Consider the following 13,468-nt stretch of genomic DNA (forward strand, 5'->3'; position numbering starts at 1 on the left):
TACTCTTGAGGGTTCTACCATTCACTGTGTATTCCCTACCTGCATTCGACCTTCCAAAATGCATTACCTCACATTTGTCCGGATTAAACTCCATCTGCCATCTCTCCGTCCAAGTCTCCAAACAATCTAAATCCTGCTGTATCCTCTGACAGTCCTCATCGCTATCCGCAATTCAACTAACCTTTGTGTCGTCTGCAAATTTACTAATCAGACCAGTTACATTTTCCTCCAAATCATTTATATATACTACAAACAGCAAAGGTCCCAGCACTGATCACTGCGGAACACCACTGGTCACAGCCCTCCAATTAGAAAAGCACCCTTCCATTGCTCCTCTCTGCCTTCTATGACCTAGCCAATTCTGTATCCACCTTGCCAGCTCACCCCTGATCCCATATGACTTCGCCTTTTGTACTAGTCTACCATGAGGGACCTTGTCAAAGGCCTTACTGAAGTCCATATAGACAACACCCACTGCCCTACCTGCATCAATCATCTTGGTGACTTCCTCGAAAAACTCTATCAAGTTAGTGAGACACGACCTCACCTTCACAAAACCATGCTGCCTCTCACTAATACGTCCATTTGCTTCCAAATTAGTTCCTGTCTCGAAGAATTCTCTCCAGTACTTTCCCTACCACTGAAGTAGGGCTCACCGGCCTGTAGTTCCCTGGATTATCCTTGCTACCCTTCTTAAACAGAGGAACAACATTGGCTATTCTCCAGTCCTCCGGGACATCACCTGAAGACAGTGAGGATCCAAAGATTTCTGTCAAGGCCTCAGCAATTTCCTCTCCAGCCTCCTTCAGTATTCTGGGGTAGATCCCATCAGGCCCTGGGGACTTATCTACCTTAATATTTTTTAAGACGCCCAACACCTCGTCTTTTTGGATCTCAATGTGACCCAGGCTATCTACACACCTTCTCCAGACTCAACATCCACCAATTCCTTCTCTTTGGTGAAGACTGATGCAAAATATTCAATTAATACCTCGCCCATTTCCTCTGACTCCACACATAGATTCCCTTGCCTATCCTTCAGTGGGCCAACCCTTTCCCTGGCTACCCTCTTGCTTTTTATGTACATGTAAAAAGCCTTGGGATTTTCCTTAACCCTATTTGCCAATGACTTTTCATGACCCCTTCTAGCCCTCCTGACTCCTTGCTTAAGTTCCTTCCTACTTTCCTTATATTCCACACAGGCTTCGTCTGTTCCCAGCCTTTTAGCCCTGACAGATGCCTCCTTTTTCTTTTTGACGAGGCCTACAATCTCTCGTTATCCAAGGTTCCCGAAAATTGCCGTATTTATCCTTCTTCCTCACAGGAACATGCCGGTCCTGAATTCCTTTCAACTGACACTTAAAAGCCTCCCACATGTCAGATGTTGATTTGCCCTCAAACATCCGCCCCCAATCTAGGTTCTTCAGTTCCACCTAATATTGTTATAATTAGCCTTCCCCCAATTTAGCACATTCACCCTAGGACCACTCTTATCCTTGTCCACCAGTACTTTAAAACTTACTGCATTGTGGTCACTGTTCCCGAAATGCTCCCCTACTGAAACTTCTACCACCTGGCCGGACTCATTCCCCAATACCAGGTCCAGTACCGCCCCTTCCCTAGTTGGACTGTCTACATACTGTTTTAAGAAGCCCTCCTGGATGCTCCTTACAAACTCTGCCCCGTCTAAGCCCCTAGCACTAAGTGAGTCCCAGTCAATATTGGGGAAGTTGAAGTCTCCCATCACCACAACCCTGTTGTTTTTACTCTTTTCCAAAATCTGTCTACCTATCTGCTCCTCTATCTCCCGCTGGCTGTTGGGAGGCCTGTAGTAAATCCCCAACATTGTGACTGCACCCTTCTTATTCCTGATCTCTACCCATATAGCCTCACTGTCCTCTGAGGTGTCCTCCCGTAGTACAGCTGTGCTATCCTCCCTAACCAGTAGTGCAACTCCGCCACCCCTTTTACATCCCCCTCTATCCCTCCTGAAACATCTAAATCCTGAAACGTTTAGCTGCCAATCCTGCCCTTCCCTCAACCAGGTCTCTGTAATGGCAACAACATCATAGTTCCAAGTATGCCTTACCCGTAATACTTCTTGCATTAAAGGCGTCTGCGCCCGATACCCAGGCAGTGTGCACGACGCCTTCATCCTGACACACCCGTTGATTCCTGACATGTTACACATGCCCCCCCCCCCCCCATCTGTGGGGCTAGCTCCTGAGTGGCAGGGGTTATCCGCTGCGGTTGTGGCTGATGACGCTGACCTGGAGGCCACAGACTGAAGCAGAGACCCGCGACAGCAATACCATGCAGCGACCAGGAGCATGCTCGAGCAATGCTGTGACAGCCTGAAGATGCAGTTCGGGTGCTCTAGAAGGGCCCTCTGACCGTCCACCCGCCCCCTCGGGTGTTCCTACCTCCGCCTGCTGTACTGGATCAGCTGTGTGGTGTGCAACAGAGAGTGTTCCAAGAACCTCTTGACTAAAGTTGATTTCTCGAGAAATTAAGGGCTATGGAGAGAGAGCGGGTAAATGGAGTTGAAATCAGCCATGATTGAATGGTGGAGTGGACTCGATGGGCCGAATGGCCTTACTTCCGCTCCTAGGTCTTATGGTCTTATGGTCTAAAGTGCCTAACCGAGGTGAGTGTCTCTGGGATGGTGGAGGGTTTTGGAGACAGCTGTGATAGTCTCCTCAGACACGAGCTCCGGAGTGTCCTGAATCTTTGGTTTATGGCTGCCGTCTGAGCTGCTCTCGTTGTCGGTGCTCGCCGGATGGAGGGCTCCAGCTGTGACATTGCCTGGGGGCACTGGATGGACCCACCCCAGCAGGTCCTGCAAGACACAAGACAAGATGCATGACTAGACCGTGGGCCAGTGTGGGAGGGGGGGGGCGCGTGGGGGGGAGTTTCCGGTGGGGTGGGGTGGGGTGGGGGTGAGGAGATGGTGGGGGCGAGGGTGGGGTTTGGGGGGATCTGTTGACACATGTGTCATGGGGAACTGCCTCCCCATTATCATTAGAAATGTAGAAAGTTTACAGCATAGAAAGAGGCCAGTTGGCTCATTGTGTTTGCACTGGCTGAAAACTAAGTCACCAGGCTAATCCCACTTTTCAACATTTGGTCCGCAGGCCTGCAGGATACAGCACTTGAGGTGCATATCCAGACACTTTATCACATCTTCGAAATAATTATTTGGGATAGAATTAGTAGTCAAATGGTAAAATGTGGGTTGATTAGGAAGAGCCAACATGGATTTCTAATGAGGGAATAGTGTTTAACTATCTTGCTCTAGTTTTTTGAGAACATAAGAACTAGGAGCAGGAGTAGGCCATCTGGCCCTCCAAGCCTGCTCCGCAATTCAATGGCTGATCTTTTGTGGACTTAACTCCACTTTCCTGCCCGAACACCATCACCCTTTATCCCTTTACTCTTCAAAAAACTATCTATCTTTATCTTGAAAACATTTAATAAAGGAGGCTCAACTGCTTCACTGGGTAGGGAATTCCATAGATTCACAACCCTTTGGGTGAAGACGTTCCTCCTAAACTCAGTCCTAAATCTACTTCCCCTTATTCTGAGGCTATGCCCCCTAGTTCTGCTTTCACCCGCCAGTGGAAACACCCTGCTCGCATCTATCCTATCTCTTCCCTTCATAATTTTACATGTTCCTATAAGATCCTCCCCGCATCCTTCTAAATTCCAACGAGTTCAGTCCCAGTCTACTCAACCGTTCCTCGTAACCCAACACCCTCAACTCTGGGATTAACCTAGACTGAACACAATACTCCAGGTGTGGCCTCACTAACACAGTTGCACCATAACCTCCCTCGTCTTAAATTCCATCTCTCTAGCAATGAAGGACAAAACTCCATTCGCCTTCTTAATCACCTGTTGCACCTGTAAACCAACCTTTTGCGACTCATGCACTAGGCCACCCAGGTCCCGCTGCACAGCAGCATTTAAATAATAATCCCTTTTGCTGTTATTCCTACCAAAATGGATTAACTCACATTTGTCAACATTGTATTCCATCTGCCAGACCGTAGCCCATTCACTTAACCTATCCAAATCCCTCTGCAGACTTCCAGTATCCTCTGAACCTTTTGCTTTACCACTCATATTAGTGTCATCTGCAAACTTGGGCACATTGCACTTGTTCCCCAACTCCACATCATCGATGTAAATTGTGAACAATTGTGGGCCCTAGCTACTGATTGCCAACCAGAGAAACACCCATTAATCCCCACTCTTTGCTTTCTATTAATTAACCAATCCTCTATCCATGCTACTACTTTACCCTTAATGCCATGCATCATTATCTTACGCAGCAAACTTTTGTGTGGCACCTTGTCAAAAGCTTTCTGGAAATCCAGATATACCACATCCATTGGCTCCCCATTGTCTACCGCACTGGTAATGTCTCCTCAAAAAATTCTACTAAATTAGTTAGGCACGACCTGCCCTTTATGAACCCATGCTGCGTATGGCTTAATTTCCATCCAGATGCCTCGCTATTTCTTCCTTGATGATGAATTCCAGTATCTTCCCTAGTACCGAAGTTAAGCTAACTGGCCGATAATTACCCGCTTTCTGCCTACCTCCTTTTTTAAACAGTGGTGTCACATTCGCTAATTTCCAATCCGCCAGGAACACCCCAAAGTCTAGTGAATTTTGGTAAATTATCACTAGTGCATTTGCAATTTCTCTAGCCATCTCTTTTAGCATCCTGGGATGCATTCCATCAGGGCCAGGAGACTTGTCTATCAGGAGAAGGTAACATTAAGGGTTCTTAAGGATAATGCTGTTGATGTTGTCGAAAACTTCGACCTCCAAGTAAGACTTTAGACTGAAAATGTAAAGGGTAACAACACAGTTAAGTTTATTAAGTTTTACTTGCGCAATGAGAGTGGCCAGTACAATCCAAGGTCGTAGCCAAGCACACTCTGACACACAAAAGGGATGAACAGATCTTTATGCACCAAAAAGAAGCATCACCCACAGGTCGTGACATCAATAATTTCTGAGCCTTTCTGTTGGCTTAGACTAAGACAAAGGTATAATTTTGATACAAAGGAGAAGTCATCAGATGACGTCAATGCATTCTGCGGTAATTCTACAGAGATAGATATATTAGCAATACAAAAGCCAAGGTGATCAATTGATGTCATCGCACTCTGCTATAGACAATGGTGTGTGTGTCACAATACAAAGGGGAGGGTGATCTTGTCAGGAAACCGATCAGTTTCCAGACAGTGGAATCAACTTACAACTTGTCTGCTGACTGTATTAATGAAGTAACTGCAGCAATTTCTTTGGGCCACTTTAAATCTTTATGTCAGGTTCCCATCATGCTCTAGTTGGTCATTTTAGGTTTCCACAATCCCTCCTTTTGTCATATATTTATGACAACACCAGTCTGGTATCATTCTTTTCAGTTCAGTCAGGTACAGGCCTTCTGGGGGTATTTCAACAGCGAGGGCCATTGTGGTGGGCAGGGGATCTGTGCTCTTGGTTGCCACGCGGCAGCAATTTTTTATGGTGATTCCAAGTTGCAAACGCATAGCCCCACTATTAGGATAATGCCTTGCAATACGGGCTTGCCCAGGCCTCTTAACAAATCTTCCAGTCAATTGTCCCAACCTCCCCGTGGAGACCCATCATGCATTTTGGCTGTCTCCTTTCTGACGTGGGCAGCTAGGTTTGTGACGTTTTCTGAGGCATCTGGTATATAGGTGCAGCACTCTGACCCTATTAGGGCGCAAGTTTCTCCTTTACCTGCTCGCATGAAATCTAAGTCCATCCTATTTTGTAGTTCTATCGTTCGTGTGGCAACCATTTTGGCCGTGATTTTGTCCAATGCCCCTGCAGTGCTATTTGCTAGTGTGAAGGATTTAGGTTATTCCGGACCTGATAATACTTCATTAATAACCTATGCTCTAGGTTAACCCACAAAAGAGGGAAACCTGTTTCTCTGCTGAGACTTAGAATAGATCTCACAAAGGGAGAATGCTTTTCCGGGTCTCAGACAGTTAAACAGGATCTCAGTTACGTTTTATGGGAAAAGTTCAGATTCGTCACTCATAACTAAATCTTTACCTCCAACGTCGTTGGTCCTTAGTAATTTAAGACTTCCTAAATGAGTGTCTAAGATTTCAGACTTTGTGAGTGAGTCTACACAGTATAATTTTAATCAAAGTATCTTTATTATAAAAAATACTCCCGATAGATACAGAATTGCAGAGTTAAAATATAAATCAAATAACAGTCTTTAATTGTCTGTTAATGCGCTAACTTCTCTCAATAGAATGAGATATCTGAAACATGAAAAATCCTAAAGTATCTCCTATCAATTCCTTAATACATTTCTAAGAGGTTATACAAAACCATACTTACAACACCCGTGGTTTTGTCTGACGAGACAAGCTTTTAAGAACAGAACTGACTCTCACCCCGAAGTGGGGTCAGCAGGAAAATGTGTTGGTGTGATTTTCTGCTAAGATGCCTTCTCGTTATATATATATATATATATATATATGAAATTCTCTTATCGGTCAAGGACGGCATGTGTCATTCTGTCATTTATGGTTGGTTAATTACCTATAGCCAAATGGCTAACTGGATGTATTATCATTAATAGATCTTTTAATGGTCGTAGGGTCTGTGTAATGTCAGGTGTCCTAGGATATATTGGCAAAGGAGGCCCGTATCCATTTTGTTTCCTACATTTCCGCAAAGAGCGAGATTGGAGATTGGAGTTTACAGAGAGTGCAACTGACTGGGAGCAGAGTCGGAGGGCGGAGGTCCAGTTGGTCCACAGGGCAGCTATATTCTGTAAGGTAAGAGGGGATAGAGGCTAGGTCACGTGCATGCTCCTCCTGTAGGATGTGGGTGGTGAGGGATACCTCCGGTGTCCCCGCTGACTATACCTGCGGGAAGTGCACCCAACTTGGATAGCGTACATGGATTTTAGTAAGGCATTTGATGAGGTTCCCCATGGTAGGCTTATGCAGAAAGTAAGGAGGCATGGGATAGTGGGACATTTGGCCAGTTGGATAACGAACTGGCTAACCGATAGAAGTCAGAGAGTGGTGGTGGATGGCATATATTCAGCCTGGATCCTCTGGTGTTTGTGATTTTCATTAATGATTTGGATGAGGGAGTTGAATTTGGTCAGTAAATTTGCAGACGATACGAAGATTGGTGGAGGGCTGTTGTGAGGAGGGCTGTTGTCGGCTGCAAAGAGATATAGATAGGATGCAGAGCTGGGCTGAGAAGTGGCAGATGGAGTTTAACCCTGAAAAGTGTGAGGTTGTCCATTTTGGAAGGACAAATATGAATGCGGAATACAGGGTTAACGGTAGAGTTCTTGGCAATGTGGAGGAGCAGAGAGATCTTGGGGTCTATGTTCATACATCTTTGAAAGTTGCCACTCAAGTGGATAGAGCTGTGAAGAAGGCCTATGGTGTGCTCGCGTTCATTAACAGAGGGATTGAATTTAAGAGCCGTGAGGTGATGATGCAGCTGTACAAAACTTTGGTAAGGCCACATTTGGAGTACTGTGTACAGTTCTGGTCGCCTCATTTTAGGAAGGATGTGGAAGCTTTGGAAAAGGTGCAAAGGAGATTTACCAGGATGTTGCCTGGAATGGAGAGTAGGTCTTACGAGGAAAGGTTGAGGGTGCGAGGCCTTTTCTCATTAGAATGGAGAAGGATGAGGGGCGACTTGATAGAGGTTTATAAGATTATCAGGGGAAAAGATAGAGTAGACAGTCAGAGACTTTTTCCCCAGGTAGAACAAACCATTACAAGGGGACATAAATTTAAGGTGAATGGTGGAAGATATAGAGGGGATGTCAGAGGTAGGTTCTTTACCCAGAGAGTAGTGGGGGCATGGAATGCACTGCCTGTGGAAGTAGTTGAGTCGGAAACATTAGTGACCTTCAAGCAGCTATTGGATAGGTACATGGAATACGGTAGAATACTATAGTGTAATACTATAATGATTTGGAGGAAAATGTAACTGGTCTGATTAGTAAGTTTGCAGACGACACAAAGGTTGGTGGAATTGGTGGTAGCGATGAGGACTGTCAGAGCATACAGCAGGATTTAGATTGTTTGGAAACTTGACGGAGAGATGGCAGATGGAGTTTAATCTGGACAAATGTGAGGTAATGCATTTTGGAAGGTCTAATGCAGGTAGGGAATATACAGTGAATGGTAGAACCCTCAAGAGTATTGAAAGTCAGAGAGATCTAGGAGTACAGGTCCACAGGTCACTGAAAGGGGCAACACAGGTGGAGAAGGTAGTCAAGAAGGCATACGGCATGCTTTGTGTATAAGAATTGGCAAGTCATGTTGCAGCTGTATAGAACCTTAGTTAAGCCACACTGGGAGTATAGTGTTCAATTCTGGTCGCCACACTACCAGAAGGATGTGGAGGCTTTAGAGAGAGAAGAGATTTACCAGAATGTTGCCTGGTATGGAGGGCATTAGCTATGAGGAGCGGTTGAATAAACTCGGTTTGTTCTCACTGGAACGACGGAGGTTGAGGGGCGACCTGATAGAGGTCTACAAAATTATGAGGGGCATAGACAGAGTGGACAGTCAGAGGCTTTTCCCCCAGGGTAGAGGGGTGAATTACTAGGGGGCATAGGTTTGAGGTGAGAGGGACAAGGTTTAGAGTAGATGTACAAGGCAAGTTTTTTTACACAGAGGGTAGTGGGTGCCTGGAACTCGCTACCGGAGGAGGTGGTAGAAGCAGGGACGATAGTGACATTTAAGGGGCATCTTGACAAATACATGAATAGGATGGGAATAGAGGCATACGGACCCAGGAAGTGTAGAAGATTGTAGTTTAGTCGGGCAGCATGGTTGGCACGGGCTTGGAGGGCAGAAGGGCCCTCTTCCTGTGCTGTACATTTCTTTGTTCTTGTTCTTTGTCTATCCTGTCATTCCTACTCTGACCAGCACGTGGCGTGGCACTGGTAGCAATCCTGAAATTTGAGATTCTATCTTTTAGTTTAGCTCCTAACTCCCTCAATTCAGCATGTAGGACCTCATTCTGTTTTTTACCTGTATCGTTAGTACCTAAGGGCACCACGACAGCTGGATGTTCACCCTCCCCCTTTAGAATACCCTGCAGCCACTCTGAGACATTCAGAACCCTTGCACCCGGGAGGCAACATACGTTCCTGGAGTCTCGTTTGCGTCCGCAGAAACGCCTGTCTACTACTCTTACAATCTAATCCCCTATCGCTAAAGCTCTGCCACTCTTTTTCTATCCCTCCTGCGCAGCAGAGCCAGCCACAGTGCCATGGACCTGGCTACTGGTGCTTTCCCTTGGTGAGCCATCTCCCTCAACAGTACCCAAAACGGTATACTTGTTTTAAGATTTCATAAATTAGCTGTAGAAATATAGAGTGATGTCTTTGCCCCCTGGCACTCCTCACATCACAATCTAAAAGATGCAGTGACCTGTATAATGTGTGATCCATATGCTGTGTAGAGTTAATGTGTTGCCAATTCATCAGTTTCTTTACATTTCCAGGTTACCCTGTCACTGATGATGAGATTGTGATTAGCCTGAGTGTTCCCCAATACAGCTTTTTTCACTATCCTTTGCTGAGGCACTAGAGTCACCTGTACTCCCCTCATTGACTCTGAAGTGTCCAAATAAGCCGTATACTAACAATAATGTTCTTTATTGTCACAAGTAGGCTTACACTGCAATGAAAAGCCCCTAGTCGCCACATTCCAGCGCCTGTTCGGCTACACGGAGGAAGAATTCAGAATGTCCAAATTACCTAACAGCATGTCTTTCGGGACTTGTGGGAGGAAACCGGAGCACCCGGAGGAAACCCGCACAGGCACAGGGAGAACGTGCAGACTCCGCACAGACAGTGACCCAAGCCGGGAATCGAACCTGGGACCCTGATGCTGTGAAGCAACAGTGCTAACCACTGTGCTATGAACTCGCTCCACAATTGCTGCCATATCTGTTCCCAGCACTTTACTTTTATATCTTTGATTCATTTGTCCTGAACTTTGAACTTAGGACCTAGGTGTTCCTTAAGGTCAGAAGAACCAGCCTCTTACCTACTTCCTGCAGTTGACCAATGGGGTTGGGGCAGTTATTGTGCATGTTGTATTTCTCATATCTCTGCTTCTCTTGTTAAGATGCTGGAAGCCCATCAACTGGCAAGCGAGTCGGATTTCTTGGCAATGACAGCGAGTGAGATGGCAGAAGCTTATCTGATGGATGACTGTGAGTGTAGCGCTGAACCTGATGAATGACCAACCTGTACTGATGGAACCCAACGACAGTCCCTGAAGCCCCTCCCTTCTGCTGAGCAGTGACATGGAATCAGCACAGAGGAGGGAGTCATCCTCCAAAGCTTACTTTGATTTTTGTGTATTTGGACTTCTCTCGGACAAAGGTAAAATGTTTGAGACTGTATGAGATTGCAGCTGCTATGGATGGTGCTGGAATGTAAACTGTATGGAAGCTCCACATCAGGAGGATGGACTGGAAGAACTGCACAATTATGTGGTGATCTGGATTGGGTTTCTTGACTGTGTCATGTACTGACACATGGTGTATGTTGATGTGAAAAAGGCTCATTAAATGCTAAGTGGCTGACAAAACTTTCGGACCTTCATCATATTTCCACAAGTTCAGAACACAAATGCTTTGTGAACTCATCATCTAACCCAGATTTGGATCCTCAGATGCAAATGTCAGGAATTTCTATGGGTGAACACAAAAATTCTTTGAGCTTCATATGGGGTGCGATGCAATGGCTACGCTGCGCCGGAAAAGCAGCTCACTGCGGCGCATTATTGCCGATGAAAACCAAGAGACTCCATTGCCAGAATCTACCTGGCTCGCCACGCTTTGCGAGATTCACCGCGATCTCAAGAGAAGTTGCGATGGAAATCCCACCCATTGTAGGCGGGATCACTTTTTGGCAGTAAGCCTCACTCTAATGTGCAGATACCTGAGACATTAGGATTCATCCCCTTTGCCTCAGAGATCTCAGGTGAGCGCCATTCAGCACTGTTCCCCACAAACAAGGACCGGATGGAACGGCACTCGTGGAGATCTCCCAGGGGATTGGAGGCTCCCAGTTGCATGCCATTTGGGCAGCGTGGTGCCCTGGCACTGCTGATGCCACCTGCCTGGGCCTCCTGGGCACCCTGGCAGTGCCATCTGGGTGCCAGCCTGGCATTGCCAACGTGCCCAGGTGGCACTGCCAACTTGCATGGGCACTGCCATGGCACCAGGTTGGTTGTGCCAAGCTGGCATTTTTGTCCATACCTGATCTGGCCAGGGTGCGTGGAGTGGGCCTTGGGGCAGTGGCGGCCGGGGACACTTGCAAAGTGTGTTGGGGTTGGACTGGGGTGGCAGGGATCACTTTGGGGGCCTTGGAAATCAAGACGCCATTTAAAAATGACATCTTGATCTCTCGCTACAATGAGGAGTTCTGACGAGAGGAACTCCCCACTGTACAAAACGGCCTCATCCGCACGTTCCCTGTTCAGGCCCCTTATACAACGTGAATTGCATTGTATAGCCATATGTTTCTCGGCACTGTGCCCATAATGTCGCAACGGGCTACTTAACCACAAAATTAAAACTTTTCACAAATGAACCAAAAATTGTTGAAGCCTCAGAAAAACAGCAGGGCGTGAGGAAAAAAAAATTCACAAAATTCACAAAACATTCAGAATTGTTGAACATGATCAAAAACATCACAAGTGGGATTCTCCGTCGGCCTATGCCGGAATCGAGAAACGCAATTTGGGCAGACAATCGGTTTTGACGCCAAATTCGTGGCGGGTGCCGGGTTCACCCCAAATCGCAATTCTCCAGTGCCTCGACAGCGGTGCTGGCATATCATTAGCGGGCCCCACCCGGTATTCACCGGAGCCTCTGCGATTCTCTGCCTTCGCTGGGGAGAATTACCGATGGTGAGGTTCACTTGTGTTTTAAAAGTCGTGAAACTGTGGCTGATGAGGGAGAGAGAAGAGGCGTGACCATAGGCTGCTGTCACTGACGCTGGCCGGTCTGGCTGGGGTCAGCCCTGCCAGAGCTGTGGGTGCGGGAGGATGTCGGCGGGATGGGCAATGAGGCAGGATGAACCCCCGAGGGATTGGGGCGGTACCCAGCTATGGACCGCCATTGCCGTGACCTGCAAGGCAGCCATCTTGCTACCACTGGTTTCGCAGAGTGAGACAAGCATTGCGTGCCCCCATCCCACCTCCACACCGTCACCCCTCACCACTATCACTTCCCACACCCAGCCACCACTTACCGGTGGGGCATCACGCAGCTGTCCCAATGGCAATGCCCATGGTAGCCTCTATAGGTGGGCTAAGGATGGGGGCCACGGAGCATACCACTGGCAAGCATGGTAGCACAAGTGATTAGCACTGTGGCTTTACAGCGCCAGGGTCCCAGGTTCGATTCCCTGCCGGGTCACCGTCTGTGCGGAGTCTGCACGTTCTCCCCGTGTCTGCATGGGTTTCCTCTGGGTGCTCCAGTTTCCTCCCACAGTCCAAAGACTGTGCAGGTTAGGTGCTCCAGTTTCCTCCCACAGTCCAAAGACTGTGCAGGTTAGGTGGATTGGCCATGATAAATTGCCCTTAGTGACCAAAAAAGGTTAGGAGGGGTTATTGGGTTACGCAGATAGGGTGGAAGTGAGGGCTTAAGTGGGTCGTGCAGACTCAATGGGCCAAATGGCCTCCTGCACTGTATGTTCTATGTTCTATGCAGACAATGGATATTGGAATACAACCAGCAGTGGTCGCCTTCCTGCTAGTCGCCGCAGCCCTCATGGATGCACTGTGGCTATAAGAGAAGGAGGACGCCACAGCATCGGAGCCTGCCCCAGAGGAACAGCTATCCGCCCAACAGGCCGATGAAAAGGATGTGCCGCATGAGGCCTCGTGTGTACCAGCAGTGCCTGTCATTCGAGGACTTGTCAACCGAACATTCTGTCGAACACTCCAGCTGAGCAGGTGGACAGTGCGACTTATCTGCCAAATCATGGCGCACCAGGCACCGTGGGGGAGTGGAAGATACCTGCTCCCTGTGACCGCCAAGGTAATGGTTGCCCTAGACCTCTAGCCACAGGCTCTTTCCAGGTACTGAGTGGGGACATATCCGCGATCTCACAGAGCTTGGTGCACAGGCACATCCACACCGTCATGGAGGCTCCAGACGCCCAGTCGGCACAATGCATCCATTTCAATGTGGACCGAGTCCACCAGGGTTTGTTGCCATCGGCGATATGGCCGGGTCCAGGGGGTGATCAACGGGATGCATGTCGCCTTTGAGCACCGACAGAAGATAGGCAGCTATCTAAACCAAAAGGGGCTCCACTCGATGAATGTTCACGTGTGACCATCAATTGAGCAGGTGAAGAGCTCTATTTTGCCCTGAGTTCTGTGAGGAGATGCTT

The 13,468-nt window shown here is 47.6% G+C and overlaps 1 protein-coding gene across 12 annotated transcripts in view; it reads left to right on the forward strand.

Annotated features, from left to right (window-relative positions):
• Positions 1-10,649, forward strand: part of LOC140393996 (voltage-dependent L-type calcium channel subunit alpha-1S-like) — an 804,045-nt gene extending 793,396 nt beyond the window's left edge. For 9 of the 12 annotated variants that reach the window (XM_072480727.1, XM_072480738.1, XM_072480731.1 and 6 more), the window contains 2 exons: positions 6,662-6,842; positions 10,182-10,649. In XM_072480727.1, coding sequence (XP_072336828.1) covers positions 6,662-6,842; positions 10,182-10,298 — 298 coding nt within the window. In that variant the 3' untranslated portion in view covers positions 10,299-10,649. The other 3 variants (XM_072480735.1, XM_072480737.1, XM_072480732.1) reach the window with 2 other exon arrangements.
• Positions 10,650-13,468: the final 2,819 nt, after the last annotated feature.

The sequence above is a fragment of the Scyliorhinus torazame genome, chromosome 17 (genome assembly GCF_047496885.1).
Source record: "Scyliorhinus torazame isolate Kashiwa2021f chromosome 17, sScyTor2.1, whole genome shotgun sequence".
NCBI lineage: Eukaryota > Metazoa > Chordata > Chondrichthyes > Carcharhiniformes > Scyliorhinidae > Scyliorhinus > Scyliorhinus torazame.